The 21,187-nt window shown below is 32.1% G+C and overlaps 1 protein-coding gene across 1 annotated transcript; it reads left to right on the top strand.

Annotated features, from left to right (window-relative positions):
- The first annotated feature begins 9,478 nt into the window (after positions 1 to 9,478).
- LOC107476553 (actin-depolymerizing factor 5) lies at positions 9,479 to 10,774 on the top strand. The gene is made up of 3 exons (XM_016096384.3): positions 9,479 to 9,620; positions 9,697 to 9,956; positions 10,129 to 10,774. The coding sequence occupies exons 1-3, from the start codon at positions 9,600 to 9,602 to the stop codon at positions 10,277 to 10,279; spliced, it is 432 nt and encodes a 143-aa protein (XP_015951870.1). The 5' UTR covers positions 9,479 to 9,599; the 3' UTR covers positions 10,280 to 10,774.
- The last annotated feature ends 10,413 nt before the right edge of the window (positions 10,775 to 21,187 follow it).

The raw sequence follows: 21,187 nt of genomic DNA, 5'->3' as shown, positions 1-21,187 counted from the left end.
AGATCCAAAAGTAGAAAGGAAAAAGAAAAATGTTGCAGCCTTGCAGGTATGTGTGTGTCTATATATACATACATACACACACACTCACCCAACTAAATTTGCTAGCCCAAAAAAAAAAATATAAAGGATAAAGAGAAGCTTCTGGTTGCTTGGCAGGTTTGTAAAGGTATAATGTGACCAACTGATCATACAATCATAGTTTTTGAATGCATACTATTGTTTGAATTTTGAACATCAAATTGAGAGTATAAATTGATAAACAAAGACAAGTTCAGTCCCATTAGGAACTAACAGTGAATGCATTCTGACATTTCAAGGGCCAATAGCTTTCTTAATGGGGTGGTCCATAACCATATATATCTCTTTTAATTTGCACCACTTATTGCATAAGCAAGCAATGTGGTTCTCAACAAAGGTATCCGAAATTGAAGTAACTAGTCCGGTACTCATAGAGATCAATGCTCTTCAGCTCTTCTTCCTAACTATCATATGATTTGTTGTGTCTCCTCACGTGGATCTAATCTACAACATAGATAATTCTAGAAAATGAAAATGTACAAGTACCCTTAGCCTATATATAAAATTACATTTATCTCAAATAAGAATGAAATGTCATAATATAAATTTAAGATCAAAACAAGAAGAAAAAGTCAGCGTATAATTGTATCATTATCTTTAATTTTCTTATGTCCAAATCCCGAGGATCAATACGCACCACAAAAATGAGTGCATCCATGCATATTAATATAGTAGTAGCTAGTCTCAAAGTAAGTAGGTATTGTTCATCATCATCATCATAATGCATGCACAACAATGTTGAAAATCTTCCATTTTGTAGCAAAGGGACAAATGAACGATGCCATGAACCATCACACATACATGCCTCCCAATCCACCAACATAGCCTCTCATGCTGGCTTTTAGTGTTTATTGTAACCTCCAATTCATCACCATGATCCAACATAATGCCAAGCACAAACAACTAAATTAGATTCATTATATATGAGTCATTGCATGTGATAATTTCCACCGAATTCTATATCAACTGGTTGCGGGGTTAACTCTTTGTGCTTCGTTTTATTAGACAAATTCGTCGAAATTCTATGAAATCTCGATCCAGGGAATATAATAATAATAAAAGAAACAAGCATATGATGATGAGCAAGTTGGAAAAACGATCTGATTGGTGATTGGAGAGACGTACATGAACTAATTTGTTAATCACAAAAACTTTCTTTTTTTTCTTTTACCACCACTACCTTCTATGCTTTACTTTCACGCAAAGACTATTTTCAGAAACTCAAAAAAGAGAATGTGTGGTTTGTGATCCGAGATGGGACCACGGCATAGTCAATGTATAGTGCAATGTGTTATATTTAGTATTGCTTCTTAAATGTCGGTATGCTCCTAAGCTTATGGTTAATTTTAATTGAGAAAAATTATTTCAAAAGGCAACCAGGTTTTCAAGGGAAAAAAAAAAGTATATCTTTTCAATTTTTTATTTTATTTTTGTAAAATTGGTTAGTTTTTTTAATATTTTTTATATTAACAGAATAAATTTATATGACATGTTAAACTATTAATTTATCTATTAAGAGTCGATTAAGATTGACAGATTTTTTTTTGAAATTTCATTGTTTTTTAGAGATAATTGTTAAGGCCATTTAGTTTTTAATAAATTTTTATATTATTTTTTTAAATATATTGATTAAATTTATTATGTAAAAATATTAGTAATTTTAAATTATTTTTACTTATAAAAATTAAATAAAAAATATATTAGTGATTAATTTATTATATAAGCTTATTTTAAAGAAAATTTATTAATGAAATGACTAATTAGTTTTATAAAATTAAATATCAATAATTAATTTTTTTTTTGTTAAAAATTTTATGATTTTTTGACAAAACTTATTAGGACTGGATGGATATTTACCCATTTTAATTCTAGTAATTTTAGATTGATAGATTTTATTGGAAAAAGTATAGAAAAACAATACTTTTTTTGAATAAGTTAAAAAAATTAATTTTAATTTTAAAATTTAAATTTTGACTTAATTAAATTTATTCATATCTAATGGGCTTAAAATATAATTTATTGTTCATATTATCCACAATGGTCTACTTAGGGAAATTGATTTATTTACTGCTGTCTCTTTCATTGCTCTGCTTTGCTTGTGAAATTAAGCTAACCGTCGTGCAATCTAGATATTGTAGACACACAACAACATCATCACACTTTTTATTGTATAGGAAGAATCAACTATTATACCACCACTTTAATTTGGTTAATTAATTGAGTCATGTAATATCATTAATCTCACCAGGAAATGAATGTCAGTCTCCAATGTGTGCCCCTATCTAACACTGCCAGCTGCTTTCAGCACCATAATATATATATAAGTTTGAGTCAAACGAACGAAATTCAATTATAAGATCTTATATTATTACAGTAGTAAATTAATATAGAGGAAAATCCAAAGTTATTTGTACAAATATAATTATGCAGTACAAATTTGTTCATTATATATAGGATTTGATTAAATTAAAAAAAAGATAATAGTATAGTCATTTTAAATAATATATTTGTTGATTAAAATTATAATTGGAAATTTAGGAATAATAAATTATTCATTTAAAAAATAAGAGTGACAAATTAAAAAGAACAAAAAGAGTATAATTGTGTAGAAATAATATATATTGTCATTAAAAAGTTATGATATTTTCAAAAATGTATTATTTAAAAAAAATTCAAAAGAAATTAAACTTAAGACAACTTCTAAATATTAAAATAATAAATAAAATATAAATAAGCACATAAAAATATAATTATAGTCTAATCTAAACTTGAAAATATCATTTAAATTAAAAGTATTACATAAACCAAATGTTATAATCTCATTCAAATACAAATTCAAAGTTCAAAAGTCAACAAACAAACAACCAAACATAACATAGCAGCATCAAAATGAACATTGAATCAATCCAACCAACCCAATAATTTCAACTCCCAATAATCACAACAAATGAACATTGAATCAATCCAGAATTCAGAATTCAATTCACAAAATCAACTCTCAAAATCAGAGTATACAAAACGTCAAAACCAGAATCAGAGTATACAAACAACATCTCAGGTTCAAAAAAATCAGAATTCAATTCACAGAATCATCTCTCAAAATCAGAGTATACAAAACGTCAAAACCAGAATCAGAGTATACAAACAACATCTCAGGTTCAAAAAAATCAGAATTCAATTCACAGAAAAAAAATGATCCCAGTACTGATCCTACATTCATCAAAACTCCATCTTTAGAAAATTTTCACATTTACTTGCTTTCAGGCTAATTAATAATGATACCAAGAAAAGCATTAAAAAAAAGAGAAGGCATAATGAAGTGAAAACTAACCTGTTGTTACCAGAGCTGTTGATGGTCCTGCAACTACACCAATAAACTTAAATCATACAATCACTTGAAAAAGCAATAACCCTGAATTTGTTGAACAAGTTAAAAGGTACATAAAGCTAGTCGGAATCATGGACTGATTCATTGATTTGGATGTCTAATGTTTTCATGAAATTCATCTACTTGCTTCAATTATTTGTTAATAAACATCTAAGAAAGAATCTACTCCAAAACAACAAGAGTCAAGCTTAATTAAATTGGCTATTAGTCATGTCAAATGCAACAAAATGAAAAAATAAAATAAAAAAATAAGCTACCTTTATGGTTGTCTAAACAACTGAATTCATTCTTTGTACTATTCCTATGTCACAAAATCAGAGTTCACACAATCAGATTTCACAAAATCAGAATTCACAAAATCAATTCATATTTCATCACAGAATCAGTTCATAATCATATTTCATCACAGTTTCATGACTTCATCAGAGTTCAGTCAGTTCACAGAGTTGATATCACTATATCACTTCATAACAGTTTCAGAGACTCAGAATTTCATCAAAATTCTTTGTTCACAGAGTTCACAGAATATCAGATTTCATCACAAAATCATGTTCATAAATCATAACTAAATTAAAAAATAAAAATTACCTGGAAATGAGGACTTCAGTTCTTCAACGCTGCTGACGCTTCTCTATTGCTTTCTCTCAGAGGCAAACGCTGACGGCGAAGTGGCTGAGGGCGCTGACCGTGCTGACGCTGCTGAGGGCACGACGCTGCTGAAGGCGCGACAGAGGCTGAGGGCGCGATGCTGCTGAGGCCGCGAAGCTGCTGAGGTCGCGACGCTGCTGAAGGCACGACGGAGGTGAGTGCGTTGAGGGCTTCAGGCGTTTTGTCTCTCACAGTGGTGTCCGGTGGGTCGTGGTGGGTCGTGGCCTGGTGGCCTCGTGGGTGTTGTTCTGTGGGAGTGGGAGTGTGTGTGTGGGATGCTGAGGCTGGAGTGAAGCACGAAGACGAAACTGACGAAGGAGAAAAGGGAATTAGGGCTTCCCACATTGCAAAACGACGGCGTTTTGCTGTCAGGTTAAAAAACCGGCCGGATCCCGGTTCGGTTCGACCGACCGGTTACCGGTCGGTTCGTTGGTTCAATGCCGGTTATCAAATTCTGCGGTTTCCTTTGTTGACCGAACCGCTTTAGCGTCCGGTTCACGGTTCGACCGGCCGGTTCAAACCGATTTTCAGAACATTGTATAAAAGACTTAATATAGGACAAAGTTTTCGCAAAAAAAAAATATATTAGAAGAATGTGGGTGTCCAATGTTAACACCCAAATATTTTTCAAATTCTTCGTCAACTGAATTTGAGAAATTCTCATAGCACCTCTCTTCGATTATTGCATTGGATATACTCTTAGAGCAAAGAATTTTTGACTTCTCAAAATTAATCTTTATATCCGAAGCTTTATAAAAAAGATTCATAATTCTCATGGCATTTTGAACTTGAGACCTAGTCGCCTTACAAAATAGGAGCAAGTCATAAGCGAACATAAGGTGTAACAACTGCGGCCTACCTTGAGAGACAGCCACAGCCTCCCAGTTTCCAAAACTGAATTGGACTTTAATGAAGATAGCTAGCTTTTTCATGCAAATAACAAAGAGATAGAACGACATAGGATCCCTTTGTTTAAATCTCTTCCTAGGCTGAAAACCTTCCAATTTCGCACAATTCCACAAGATGGACAGGTTGGATGCTTGAACGCAATTCATAATAAAATTAATAGTACACTGGGGGAAGCCAAAAATACCCGAAGACTCTACAATAAAAGTCCAATTCACTCAATCATATGTCTTTTCTAAATCAATTTTGAAAGCAATGGCTCTTTTTTCAACTTAATCTTCTTGAGAAAATGTAGCATCTTCTGAGCACCCCTACCATGAATAAAACCCCTTGAGTAGGGCTTACTATTTCATAAAGAAAGGGTCACAACCTGTTAACCAAGACCTTCGTGATGATCTTATAGATGACATTGCAGAGGCTAATAGGTAAAAAATCCTTGAAAGCACTAGGAGTTTCGCAATTGGGAATAAGAACTATAAGAATTTCAACCAAGGACAGACTTAAAGGGCCACCAAGAAAGGCACGTTGCACATCTTATCAAACATCCCGACCAACAATCTCCCAATACTCTTTGAAAAAAAACGCTTGAAACCCATCGGAACTAAGAGCTTTCAAGGGACTCATGCTATCAACCGCTTGCTTAACTTTCAAGAAGGATACCAATTGAGTAAGAGAAACACAAGCATCTTGACTAAGTTTAGGAGACAGAACCACTTTCAAACACAAAAGATCAACTTGCTCAGTAGAACAAAAAGCTTTTTGTAGAATTTCAGAGCCTTGGATTTTAGAACATTCTAATCCGTAGCCCAAGAACCATCACCAATAAGAAGAACGTGAACTTTATTGGCCTTCCACCAAATGATAGTCTGTAAGTGAAAAAATTTAGTGTTACGATTCTCATATCGCACTCACAGCTCCCTGGACTTCTAGAACTAGAATAATTCTTCTTGAGTCAAAATAGTATTCAGCATCACCTTTAAATCCTCCTCCTTCTCCCTCATTTAGCATCATCACTAAATTCTAGTTGTTTTTAACAGCCTCTAATTAAAATTCAAGATTTCTCTTATTGACAAAAATGTTTCCAAAGACTTTAGAATTGAACTTTGACGAAGCACTCTGAATTGAATTCAAACTCCTCTGAATACACCTTGCAGCAGAAATTCTGTTCCATATTTTTTATTAATGGTTTATACTCCATATGAGATGCCCATGCCACCTGAAATCTGAAAGGTCTGACACCCCTCTTCATCGAGGCTCCGAGGCACCGAACTAAAAAAGGGCAATGATCTGAGTGAAGGTGACACAGAATCTCAGGATAAGTCTCCGAAAAAAGCAACTTTCAGTCACCATTGCTACATACTCTATCAAGCCTTTTAGCAATCTCTGTAAACCCCTTAGTTCTTTGAAACCAAGAAAACATCCATCCGAAAGTAGCTAAATAAAAAAGTTTGCAAAAATTTAGAGCATCTAACAAAGAAGCACTGCGAGAAGAATAAAAATTACCACTCCTAACCTAATCCGAACATACAATCTCATTAAAATACCCTTTTTGGCATCAGCATTGGTTCCAACACTGGGCCTTAAAGGAGTAGAAGAAGACTTATCTTCAAGCCCAAGGGAAGAAAGACTTGGTTTTTCTCCAGCAATGCTCCTAGTTTTAGTGCCATTTTGTAATGGCCCTGTGGAAGATTGGGACATCTTGCTATTTCCTTTTCTATTCACTTTGACCCACCCCTCATCACCTGCATGGAATCTGGTCCTTCCATAACCGGCGCCTCCTTTCCGGAAACAGAACCAAATTCGAAAGTTGGAGCTTTATAGTTTTCGAATGAGGATTTGTTACCAGCGATGGTTCCGATGGCTTGCTCATTGGAGACACCCGCAATCCCTCCACCATGTTATCGACACAAGCAGATTCTGTATGCTTCCCCTTATCACAATCTTTGTCAATATGCCAGTAGCAGCTACGCTTCGAGCATATCAGATGAAGATGCTCATATTTCACATCATAAACTTCATCGTCCACTCCAACCTTTGTAATCACAGGTTGATCCAAATTTATTTGAACACAATCCCCTGCATACTTGCTCCTTTTCGCTGACTTTGTAGCTAAGTCCACACGGATTGATGTTCTAATGGTAGCCCTCATCATAATACCATGTCTGAATCTATACCAATGTCGATCCGAAGGAATTCTCAAAGGGCTTGAAGAAGGTGCTCCATGGTTTGACGGTGACATAGCTTTCCGTAAAACATCCATGGCCCCACTAAGAGAACCTGATTCAGATCTTCCAAAAGATCAAACTTCACTAAGAAGTAGCCAGACTCAACATCTAAAATTTCATAGCCACCCTTGGTTCTCCAAACACTTTTAAAGTGATGGCGATATAGCTAAACCGCTTCCCAAGAACCATAAGGTTCGGTTAACGCTTCACGAACCTCTGGCATAAACCGGACCCAATTGATACCAGACTCTCCGCTCCTTGCTGTAATAGTCACCATCTTATCGCCCACCAAAGATTCCGTGACCCTCAAAGTCCTGAAACCGTAGAACCAACAACTTTGTCCCTAAATAAGGTCTTCGAAGATATCTCACCATTCAACCCTACTTTGCTGTTTCTTTTGACTTTTTGCTTGAATTTTTCAACTACTTGAACTGGGTTTTCGGATGTTCCTTTATTGAGAAAATGGATGTTTCTTCATATAGGGTTTCACATGTTTCTTCCTATGTTAATGTTTTTCCTAGAATTGCTCATCGATGACTATCTGTTAGTTAACTGGTATTTTCTTCTAAGATCTCTGGATGTTCCTTCAACAGGATTTGGGATGTTTCTTTCAATATTTGTTAGATAAATTGTTTGTGACTTGTGTTAGTGAACTAAGAGCAATTTATTCAATGAAATCAATGAATGAATAGAACTGATTAAATTCCGGAGCTATGGCTATCATTTTTAGTTTTGACATTGGATGTTTTAAAAAGTAATTACAGGAAAACTTTTTTATTATACTCTTAAATAACATCAATTCCGTCACAGAAACATCCAATCAATTGAAAAAAATAACATCCACTTAATATACAAAAAAAACATATACATAAGACTAACCAAATACAACCCACTTGAAGGAAAAAAAAAACGTAATCATTAATGAGATGGAACTCTCAGGATGTGGAAGGAGATGGCACGGTAATGGGGCCGTGAATCACGTTAATCACATTCTTCATGCGCGATAAATATTAAATCCTAATTTTTCAAAATAATCATTAATCACAATGATTTAAATTATAATTTATTAAAATAAATTAAAATTAATATAATTAATTTAGTTGTTTAAGTTGGCTGATTAAAAAGTTAGTTTCTATACTTTTCCTTATTCCTTCTTCCAATATCGCTAAATACCTAAGTGTGTATCCCATTCTCACGAAACCCCCCCCACTACCACTCCCTCCGCGCTCACCTCCCTCTTCCATATGTGAAAAGTATGAATAGTGTGAATGTTTTTATCTTATAACATATTTTATTTGTTGACGAGATATTTAACAAAAAGAAAAGTATGAGGAGCCAATAGAATACTTGTATAATGTGTACAATGAAAGTTTATGGAGTATTAAAAATATAATCATTAGTGTTACTCTGAAGTTTTTGGAATGAGTGATATCATGACATGGTATTAGAATGCTATATCCGAAAGGTGAAGAGTTCAATTCTTAGTGAACTCCAAAATTAGTTTAATTTGGATCCTTAACAAAAATATGTTATTTATATCGATTCTATGAATTTTTTTTTGTGCAACCGATGTAAACAAAATGAGTAATAAAATATAAATAATTTAATATATATATGAAATAGATGATAACAATATAAAAAGCTTTAAATTTAATTTATGAATCAAGAACTAAAAGTTGAGAGTAAGAAACATGTGAGACCACCTATCCTTTTCCTAAATTAAATGCTTAATGTTACACATAATACTCTGTTTTCAAATAGGACGTTGGAATTCCGATTCCCGAGCACTGTGAAAGAAATGCCTTCCTCTTCGTACTTCTGATCAAGATTTCATATGCACTCAAATAGATTCATTTTCCCACCCTTTTAATAAACAGAAACGATCCTTTTGTCTATTTTTATTGCATGCATAACATTCTTTTAAGCATTAACAAATAAAAATGTATATAGTATATATACAAGAAAAACAAAAACTCTAGGGAAAAGTTTTTTTTTTTTTTGCATAACCAATATAGAACTAAAGGCTGAAAAGTTATTTTTACTTGAGGTATATTTTATCAAATAATTAATATGAAAAGAGAAATTTTCACTTAGCATTATTATTTGTTGGTTGTACATGTTAACATTATTTAGTAGTCCTTCTCAATAAGTCCAAGCGAGCTTAAAAAACAAGGGGCAGAATCGAGGACATAGCTGTAAATAAAAAGAAATAACAGTGGCATTATCGACCACTTGCTCATTATATATATGCCTATATTCCACCTCACCCACTCAGACATACTTAGAAAAAAGCAAACACTTTGATATACTTAAATTCCTTGGTCCTCCTCCTCCGATCCTCTCAACTCATCAAAATGGCGATGGCATTCAAGATGGTAACTCCTCCACTTCTTCTCTTCTCACTCATCTGCAATATTTCTTCAAGTTTTTTAATTTGTTTGGTTTATATAGGCGACAACAGGGATGTGGGTGACGGATGAGTGCAAGAACTCATTCATGGAGATGAAGTGGAAGAAGGTTCACAGATACATAGTGTTCAAGATCGATGAAGGCTCAAGGCTTGTCAAAGTCGACAAGGTCGGTGCTCCCGGCGAGGGCTATGCCGATCTTGCCGCTTCCTTGCCTAAAGATGACTGCAGATATGCCGTCTTCGACTTCGATTTTGTCACGGTTGATAACTGCCGCAAAAGCAAGATATTCTTCATTGCATGGTATGTGTTTATCAGAATGACGAATTTTAGAACACCATCAAAATTTATTGTTTTTAATTATATTTAACTGATGACTAAAAATAATAAATTGTGACGGTCTTCTAGCATTTTTCTATTAGAAATTTGACTAATTAGACCCAATCCGATCCAACCTGACTTGAAATTTGTGCAGGTCTCCAACAGCATCAAGGATAAGAGCTAAGATTCTATATGCAACATCGAAGGATGGTCTGAGAAGAGCATTGGATGGAATCAGCTATGAGCTTCAGGCCACGGATCCAGCTGAGATGGGATTCGATGTAATTCAAGACAGGGCTAAATAAAATAAAGTATGCCCTTTTTTTCTTTTCTTTTTTATCTTTTTCAGTCTGAAAATATGGGACTACTTTATGTTATGTCCCAAAGCTAATCAATTAATCCACCAATCTCACTCTCTTTTATTAAATCAAGCGGGTAAATTAAATTACAATTACTCCAAGCTAAGCCAATGACTGTGTGCCATGTGCCACCCCCTTCTTAGCTAGCTTTGAATCTGGGACCATTGTGAATAATAATGTGAGTGGGGGTGGCATCTAATTAATCTTCCGTCTTTAGTGTCATGATATAATAATTGAGTTATTTATGTGTAAAATATGAGTGTCGGGTGTATGATGAGGACATCAAAACTTTGGCTGTAATCTCTTTTAATCATGAAACACAATTGTTCAATGGAAGGAATGCATTATTAGCATATAACTTTCGACAAGCAAAGTTTATGCCTTGCCACTTATGTAATTAATGCTTTTGCATTCTTATATATATTCATCCTTATCCCTTAATTGTCACTTTGCTATTTTGGGTTTCTTAGTGTTTAGTCCACATTCCACAATGGTTGCTGCCTCTACTCATAGAGTGGGAGTAATATTTTTATGTATGACATATAATACGAATTTTAAATTAATTAATACTAATTAAGCATCCGTCGGAAACCCTTAATAAGTCAAATGTAGGTGTTAGATTAGATACATCTATGTATTAAATTTATTAATAAATGAATTGTTTCTAGATTGAGCTCTTTTGAACAGCCAACAAAATTGAAAGTATGTAATGCCGTGCACAAATTTGTATCATTTGATTACCAATGTGGTTGTATATATATGTACCATCATAGTGAAATTTCTTGGAAATAATTATCGGAAGCTACTATGGTTTCATTCTTACTTTGTCTTTCTCAACATGCCAGACATCTTATCTTATAAACTCAATTACAATTATGCTAAACATTCCATGAAAATGTTCGCACCACTAGTTAGTCATTAAATGATTAAATTTACGAAATTCAATTGGACCGAACTAACTTCAATTCAATAATATAAGGCCATATCAAAAGCTATTTTGATTTATATTATTTGTTGTTATGTTGCCTAATAATTTCAATTACTGGTTGATAAAAACTCTGAAGTGTTATGGGTTGAAAATCTTCGATGATGATGCCATTGTGCTTGAGTATGGCATATGATGACGACTTTTGAGAAGATATGAGTGCATCATTTTTCATTTTCTATGAATGCGATAAATTAAGAATCTCTTGCAATGTTTAACCACAAGCCGTAGCGGTGTAGCCATTATTAATCTTCTCTCTAAAATTCCATTTTCACTTTAATTTGTACACGCAACGAATGAAGATTCAATAATCCTAATTAAAAACACGATTGAGACACGTATTTATGTATAAGTAAAGTTGTGTCCAAAATATCCATTAAAAGCATCGCATTCTGGAAACAAATTAGTTACTCGAGTACGTAGTCTTCATGAAACATATATAGTAATTACGTATATGATATGACATGACATATTCCCAAACAAGTATTATTGGTTGAGATATAAATGTATGTATATGAAAAAATTTTCAGATAATTTTTACTGTTAATTTTAATTTATATATTATATATATTTTTTTTTAATTAAAATTAACGATTAAAATTTTTAAAATATTAATATTTCAAGAACACCTGAAATTCTTTCATATATATAGGTTCATAAGTAATTTTCATTTTAATTTTTTTAATGGTGTGTCGTTTTCGTGTTGCTGTGGACACATCGACTTGTGACCATATGAAATGAAAGCTTATCACCTATTCATATTTATCTTTTTAATTATTATTTGTTACAACCCCACCTCAACAACTCTCTTTTTTAAATTTTTGCTGATTATTCTTCTTAATAATGGTATCATCAGTCTTGCCCCTTGATTGGAAGCATTTGCCATAACAACCGAATCAAGTGACTAATAATCTAATAACCCAGTACCCACACATATATAGCTGACTTTTAATTACCAAAAAAGTAAAGTAAAAAAAAAAAACGAACTCTCGGAGTGTTGTTTATAACTTTAGGGTATACCGGCACGAAAATTTAACATGGCGATACATAGCTTTGTTATATTAACTATTCTTAATAGCGAAATGTGTGAAAAAAAATTATTCCCATGGAATGCTCAATAAGGAATAATAATGAAGAGTGATACAGTAGTAAGTTAGTAACTAGTAAGTGGTCAATGATTAATACTCTTAGTCTGTTGTTTACTTGTTTATTCATTATTATGTTTTGTAACAACCAAAAAAAATGTTTCACATTCTAATTTGCTCAATCAATGGCACGCAGGGGAAAATAAAACATTAAAGAAACCTTTATCCCAGACTCAACTTTAGGCCATCCAAGTTATCAATAAAGAAGAATGCACCCAAGTCTCTGATATTAGGGGTGGCAACGGGGCGGGTAGGGGCGGGTTTTTGCTCTACCCGACCCCGCCCCGCCCTACAAAAAACCCGCATCAAACTGGATTGGCACTTTGAAGTTGAAAGCTAGAGTTGAGTCCTAATCAAATTCAGATTAGATTAGAATCTGAATTTGTTCCAAATAGGAATGGGTAGTTCCTAAGGAGAAATTAGTGTTTGTAATCTTGTGAAAAGATAGTGAAATTCCATCATTGTTGTGATGGAGACTGGATTCCATCATTGTTGTGATGGAGACTGAATGTAGGCTACATTGCACTGAGTAGATGAACCAGGATACATCTGTGTGTCATTTCTCTTTCTCTTCTCTATTTCTGGTTCTGCACCATAGGAGACAAAATAAAACAATCTCCTAAATATCATATCCAGCATTACCTCATTGTAACCTACCTTGCTCGTAATTCTATTTTGGCTCCAACCACGTCAAGAGAAAAAATCAAAGTATCTGATCTCCTGATTTTCTACGCAAAGTGTCTTAACAGAATCCTAGTTTGAAAGCAAAATCAAAAGAGACCAAGATTCAACCCCCCTTCTCTTAGCCATTGATATCCATCAATTGGTATCAGAGTTTGGTCTCAAAGAGATTAAGCTTTATATCTTGGAGGAAAGATCCAGATGGCAAGTAACATGGGATCGAACACAGTGGCTTTTACGCTGACAGAAGGGCAATCCAACAACAGACCACCATTCTTCAATGAAAAAAATTAAATCTATTACAAAAAAAGAATGAAGATCTTTATTCAGTCGGTGGATTACAACCTCTGGAAGATAATTATGAATGATCCTTAAATTCGTACCAAAACTGAAACTGATGGTGTTATTACTCCCAAAATTGAAGTAGAGTGGAATGAAGATGACAAGAAAAATGTGGAACTCAATGCCAAGGTAGTCAACATGCTAAATTACACAATTAGCTTCGAGGAATACCGAAAGGTTTTAAAATATAAAATAGTAAAAAAAATTTGGGATAAGCTCCAAGTTACACATAAGGGCACCACACAAGTAAAAGAAACAAGGATTGACATCCTGAGCAAAGAGTATAAAATGTTTACTATAAAAGAAAGAGAATTAATTGATGACATGTTTAAGAGGTTCTCTATCATCATTAATAGCTTGGATGCTATAGGGATTACTCATTCCAAATAAGTGTTAGTGAGAAAAGTCTTGAGAAGTCTAACTAAAGAGTGGAAAAATAAGGCTACTATTATCTCTAAAAGCAGTAAACTAAGTCAAATGACCTATGATGTGCTGAGAGAAAAAGTTACTAGCATATGAAATCACTCACATAAAAAATGATACAAAAAAAAGAGTGACTCTTAAATCTTGTATTGAATCATTGGATGATGAATCCAGTGACTGTTTATCAGAGGACAAGTTTGTGTTTTTTGCTAGAAAATTTAAAAGGATGATGTGATTGAAAGGAAGAAGTAGAGGAGGTAGCTCTAAGGATCCAAAGAAGGACATTAACAAGGTCATTTGCCACAACTGCAGAGAAGCTGGACACTATAAATATGACTATCCAAAGTTGAAGAAAGAAGACAAGTCTTGAAGGGACAAGAAGAAAGGACTCATGACTTTTTGGGAAGATCTGAAAAATGACACCGAAGAGGATGAAGAATCAGACAACACCTTTCAAGCATGTTTAATGGCCGACCACAGTCACCATAATGAGATAACATTTTCTTGAACCCTCTAACGAAGAACTCCATTTTATGATTAATAATCTTACTGAGAAAATAAGAAATTTTTTGAATTAGTGTCATGAACTTAAATCTGAAAATGACATCTCAAAGGTTGAAAATACTTTTCTCAAAGAAAAATTAAGAGAAGCCCAAATCACTATTGATCTTGTTGAACAAAACAAGTGGCTTAAATTTTAAATCAAAAGTCTTGATGGAAAGCATTCTATTATTGCCTATTTGAATTGCATTGAAGAGAATAAAAGGTTGCGTAAAGTGATTAAGATTCTAAATCAAGACTTAGCTAAATTTACTCAAAGTTCTGAAAATTTAGAAAAATTATTGGATAGTCAAAGACCTCTTTTTAAAAAGGCTGGGTTGAGGTATCATGAAAAATCTGAATCTATTTTTAAAAAATCATGCTTTGAAAATGAAGCCTCAACTTCTAAAGACAAAAGATTTCACAATCCAAATCACTTTAAAAATTCAACCAGCAACAAATTCTGTCATACATGCAATCGGGTTGGTCATTTGCCTATTCAATGTTTTATTTTTGAAAGAAAAATTGGTGATAAAGTTTACAGAGTAATTGGCAAATACAATTCTCTTGGGAAACCAAAAAATTTTAACATTAAAGGATCCAAAATGATTTGGATACCAAAGGTCACTTAAAATATTGTGCAGTTTTGCCTAGCAACCAAGAAGAAGAATAACATGTGGTATTTGGATAGTGGATTCTTTAGGCACATGACCAGAAAGTCCACATTCTTTATCAAGCTTGATAAATATGATGGAGGCTTTGTGACTTTCGATGACAATGGAAAAGAAAAGATAGCGGCTGTAGGTAAGGTGGGTAAGAGTTTCTCCACTTTCATCAATGATGTATTTTTAGTAGATTGTTTTTGTCGCCAACGTTTTTGTCCTATTTAAGTGTCTAACGTTTTAAAATCGTCTCAATTTTGTCTTGCTGTCAATTCTGTTAATGGAACCCTAACGGCAGGACAATATTGAGTAAATTTTAAAACGTTAGGGACTTAAATATGACGATTGAAATGTTAGGAATAACTTTAAAACTTACCCCAAACGTTAAGGACAAAAATATACTTTATTTTTTATTATATTTATTTATTTTTGTATCTCTTATATAATTAGAGTAGAATCTTGTATAAATCTTTTAACTATTTAGTTATGAATTTTTTATGTATTATATAAAAAATAGTTAATAAAGATGTGATTTAATAGGCACAGAATACTTGGTAATACAAAACACTAATATTAATAATAAATATATATTGTAACATTGTCAAAACACTAAAAAAAATAGACTAATATATTTTTTGGTATATTAAAATTAAAATTTTAAAAATTTGATTAATATACCTAATTAGTTGGATATTTAAATATATGCACACTAATTTTTTTTATAATATTATTTTTATCTTTATTATTAAAATTTTTTGGCTCGATCATTTTAGAAAATTGTGGTAAACCTTATATAGGATTATAGGCTACTTCCTATTGTTATTAAAAGTTCATGGTCGACGTGGGACTTTGCAAAGTTCGAACACTTTTTAAGCAACGTTCTATCCACTACTTTAATTTCAAATGGTTATTCATTAGATTATATCTAGGATAAAACATTTATATAAACAAAAAATAATCCAATATTATTTGAATCATCTAAAATAAAAAATATTATTAAATATCTTCATTTATATATTTATATAAATCGAATTTATTTATTTTAGTAGTAAATCAAATTAATATGTACCGAATTACATAAAACATTATATTTAAACATAAATCAAATTCATATATTAAATGATTAAATAATATTGAGTTACTTTTGGTTTTATATAAATATTTTATTCTTCTATTTATACACCGGACAAGAATATATTAAAGAAGACTATCATATTATCAATACCAATTTGAATTCTTAATATCAAGTATATACAATTTTTTTATGCACTCGAAAATTACATTGTATATATTCTAAACATTAAACAATTTTTTTGGTCGGATATTCTAAACTTAAGTAAAAAAGAAAAAAAAACTAGTTAGCCAATTCAATCTTAATAGACTTACTATGTTGATTATACTTTTAAGTGTTTAGTTTGTACACTGTTAAGTATTAGTTGAAAATGCATAATAAATTAAACTATTTCATATCAGTTGTACAATTCTTTTTTTTTTTGTCTAAAATTAAGAATGAGACTTAAACACCTCATTTTTAGATAAATATAAAAAGCTATATCATTTGAGTTATAGTTCATTAATATCAGTTGTACAACTTAACTATATTAGTTCTTGTGATTCTTATATTATATAACTTATTCAATTAAATTCTTTATATTTTTAATTTAATTTTAATTTTAGTTTTGTATTCATTATTTTTCAATTAACCATTTTTCTTAATCATGCAAAATTTTTAAAATAATATTAAATTTTATTACATATTTGCAAATTAAAAGAGGAGACAAAAATATTCTTTATTAGGTACAATATACTTTTTATTTCCTATAATTATATGATATTTTGAAGTATAAACTAATTAATAAATTATTAAATTTTAAAAATAATAGTTAATTTAATATAAAAATAAAATTTAAAAATATATTTAAAAAAATAGAATAAAATTTTGTATAATTATTTAATTATAATTAGATTAATTAGTTCAACTAATAACTTTTGTATTTTTAAAAATATTGAGTTAAACCGTTGAGTATTCCTTTTTTTTTTTGGGTCATTACTAAAGAGTATTCCTTAAGATGGATTGTTAAAAAATTTGTTAAGGAGGATTTATTTGGATGTACATCCAAAATGGACCATAACCTTTCAAATTTTAACTGGACCCACATATCGCCTATCTTCTTAAAATTTGGGCCATAAGCCCAGAATAAATGATCCAATTTATCAACTCCAACAGGGATCACTAGGCCCACTGGTCGCGGACCTGCAATTAAACTTTGGCCCAAACGAAGGACCCATAATTGACAAGGGTTGGGTCCTTGCGGACAAAAGGTACAAATAACAACATGATGATAGTTATGATACTATGATACTCTCTTCTTTACCAAAAAGCATTTATTATAGTACACCAAAAAAAAAAAGCATTTACTATAGAGAGTATATCATCATATATTGGGCGTTTAGCCCCCTTTTAATCAGAAAAAAAAATTATGTAAAGAACTGTCTATGCAAGTTTATGTTGAAAATGATCATTAGGTAAGTTCTCTTTAAAATAAAAGAGAATGTGTAAATTCATAATCTTGTATGTAAAATCTATTCAGGGAGACAGTTCACTTGTACCAACCAATTTTGAAAATGATAGCAGACAATACTATTGTGTAGTATAATCTAGTCAACAAGTAATAAAGCCACATGAATTGATTTCTAGTTAAGGAACTTTAAAAAGAGGTAGATTATAAATAACAAGATCTGTTTGAAAAATATGGGTCAAAAGAAGAATCTAAACACCCTTTTTTAAAGATCATCCACAACCTAGTTCAAAATAGTAATCAACACATTTTTATGTTAGTTTTTTCAGTACAAAAAAAAATTATTGACACTTGAACAGTTTATTTATGTGTATAAAATATAAATATTTGATAATAAAGTGGTATGATTATTGTGTTGGAGGCTTCCATTTATCTCTGCTATGATTGCGCACATGAATGGCTTGAAATAATGTCTCGTTTGTCAATTGTCAATCACATTAATGCTTCAGAATTCAGAATTTTTTCAGATATTTCTCTTCTCTTTTAATATAGTTCTATTCCTAGTTGACTCGGCATCTTTGCACCAACCTCTGACAATATTTACTTTCCAGCTAACAGAAAAAGGGAGATACTGAATTACTGATCATATTTTATCATAAAATTATTAAAATAATGAGTTTTTTAACAAATAAATAAATTCGAGATAAATATTTTTAAAATATTTAAAATTTTAATTCGTAATACATATTTCATCTATAGTATAAAAAAGATAAATATAAATATATTTTATTTATTATATTAACAGAATAAATAAAATTTTAATTAATAAAAAAAGAAGAAACATGTTAATTTAAGTAGATCTATACCGCATGGAAGAGGAGCATGAACAGTCTATTTTAAAGACTGTAAATGACTAAAATCACTACATGAAGTGTACATCTCACAAATTTTTTTGCAAAAAAAATCAGCTATTATTAATTTTTAATAATAATAATCCACTCATTTATAAATCGTCACATACAGGATAATAGATAATATTAATTTATATTTATTTTTTATTTGATATATTTTTTTTGTTAATTAAGTAGAGACAAATGCAGACTTTTTTTTTTTGTTATAGATTTGATATTGGTGTTGAACAATGCAATAGCTGCATAGATAAAATTTCCACTGCTATGATATTTGGTCAAAACTTATGTAACATTTTAGTTTTGTTTTTATTTTTTTCATTTTTAAGTAGTGATAAAGGCACACTTTTTTTTCATTTGCGTTTTATGTGCTATCAGCCTTTTTTTTTAAAAAAAAAAACTAAAAACGTAAGTTATATTTTGTTTAAAAAAAATATTTTAACTAAGAGTCTGGCCTATAAATATAAAGTAAGACTCTCATTCAGCTTGACTCACTCCATTTTTACTCATTCTATTCTTCTTTCTTGCACATATGCCGTAGTTCTAACTTTTTTTGTCAATTAGGTGTGTCAAAAAAGTTGGATTAGGTGAGGTTGAAGTTATAGAAAATATTGCAAATTTGCAAGTGTATTATAATGGTGAGGTTATATCAAACACACATGAAGGAGTGACTTTTGTTTGTGAATGTCCGTTGTCATTTTCTATTCCATGTACCATGAGTTTTGTAGAGTTGCAAAATGGACTTTGTAATAACATTCAAAACCACATTTCGAAAAGGGTGAGCAATATTTTATATAGGAATCCTGTACAAGTATTTGGTAGGCTGATACAGTTTCAAATGATGCCCATCACAGACGATGCCAGTATGCAGCAGAAGTTATGTATTTATCAACAAACCCGATTTCACGTGCCGATGATAGAGCTGTACGTTGAGTTCGAACAGCAGTCAGGGTTGGGCGCGGTTGGCGAGGAGGTCAATGTTGATGAGCTCGGGGATATAGATTGGGGAGAAGATAATAGTGACAGTGAAGAGGAGTTCGAAGCCAACTATGAAGTCAATGAAGAAAACGATGACGGAGACTTGGCAGGCAATCCAACGATGCAAAATGAGGCGGATGCGATTGTAAGCCAGCACCCATTGGGTGTTCCATCTTTTATGTGGACTCTAGATTTCGAAACCATGCATGCCCCGGAATTTCTTGAGTATACGAACATGGGTATGTTATGATTATTAATTCAAGTTGCTTGTAGTGTTTATTTTATTTGCCTTGTCTGACTGATAGTGGTGCGCATGTCGTAGGTGAAGGCACAGCGATATGTATAGGTACGCCAGACTGGCTGCTCCCAACTGTATGCTGAAATTCGGTGGAAATTCCGAAGTAGCGGTAGAAACTTCGAGTTCAATGAAGTGGTCGACTTATCCGGAAACACAACTGTTCCGAGCATGCAGAAAATGTGCGTCCGGACGTACCGTTCAATAGACTCCTGAGTGTCACACGGTTCGGTGTCTCTGCACCGCCAAATTCATGCAAGATTAACCTTCCCCGACATGTGATCTTGCAGACCAGGCTCCCGACCAAAACACGCAATGCAGTTCTCCACCAAAAACTAGTGACTGCTGCCTGATCTACCCGTAACGGCCTCCCCATTAATCGAGAAACCAAGAATATAGCTCACATCTTCTAGCGTCACCATCACTTCACCGACCGAATGATTAAATTATGTGAGTCTCTGTCCTCCAGCGTTCCACCAAGGTAGTCAATAGTGCAGAATGACCTCTCATTTCACCTACTCGCGAAACGTATTGAAACCCAGTCAATACTAGTGCTGCTGCAGCTATCTCGTTAAAGATATCTGACAGATTGAGTTTCTTAGACAATAAATTCCTGATAACCTACAAAAAAAAAAAATAATTATTTAAATTCTATATAATATCGATTAATAATTTATTTAGAAAATATATTAACCTTTAATTTTGTATTATTAGAAAATAAATAACAATTTATNGAACCCTAAACAGTATTCTATTATATATACATTAACCATCGTAACAATTTTTTTGAATTTTTCCGAGACTTAAGCATAATAATAACTAACAATAATATTGTATAATAATAACAGTTACACTAATAATAATAATAATAATAATAATAATAATAATAATTAAAACACAAACACATAAAATACAAATAAATATATTTATCTATTGATCAAAAGATTTAAAAAAAAATTATCCATTAAAAATGATCAAAATATTCAATGATGCGTTCTTCAAGTCTAGTAAAATTACGCACCATATTTTTTCTTCTTTCCTCAGTTGAACCTAAACTCTTTTTCGGTCTTTTTCTTTCTCCACAGCAGCACAATATTTTAACCCCTAACCCTCCCTTTCAGTATTCACCGTAATGTTCACTTACCCTCTCTTTCACTCTCACATCACAATGCCTCACTCTTTTTCAATACATTGTTTCTCTTGTCTGTGTTTTGCCTTTAAAAAGACTAGTTTCACCTCCTATTGTCAACACGTGTCACGCATGCAAGGCTGGAGGCTGCCAAATGCAACCTGCGACTTGTTCTTACGCTGGCCAAATGTAACCTGCGTTTTATGAACCCCAGATTGGCCAAAGACTGCTCCTATCTGCATGCAGG

The sequence above is a fragment of the Arachis duranensis genome, chromosome 3, assembly GCF_000817695.3.
Source record: "Arachis duranensis cultivar V14167 chromosome 3, aradu.V14167.gnm2.J7QH, whole genome shotgun sequence".
NCBI lineage: Eukaryota > Viridiplantae > Streptophyta > Magnoliopsida > Fabales > Fabaceae > Arachis > Arachis duranensis.
Note: the sequence above shows the minus strand (reverse complement) of the source record. Positions and strands in the feature narration are given on the sequence as shown.

Bases quoted from the DNA above. Each gene is read 5' to 3' on its own strand.
- LOC107476553 (XM_016096384.3), top strand. From the start codon at position 9,600: ATGGCGATGGCATTCAAGATG. The intron at 9,621-9,696 runs GTAACTCCTCCA...TGGTTTATATAG, and splicing joins TGGCGATGGCATTCAAGATG to GCGACAACAGGGATGTGGGT. The intron at 9,957-10,128 runs GTATGTGTTTAT...AAATTTGTGCAG, and splicing joins AAGATATTCTTCATTGCATG to GTCTCCAACAGCATCAAGGA.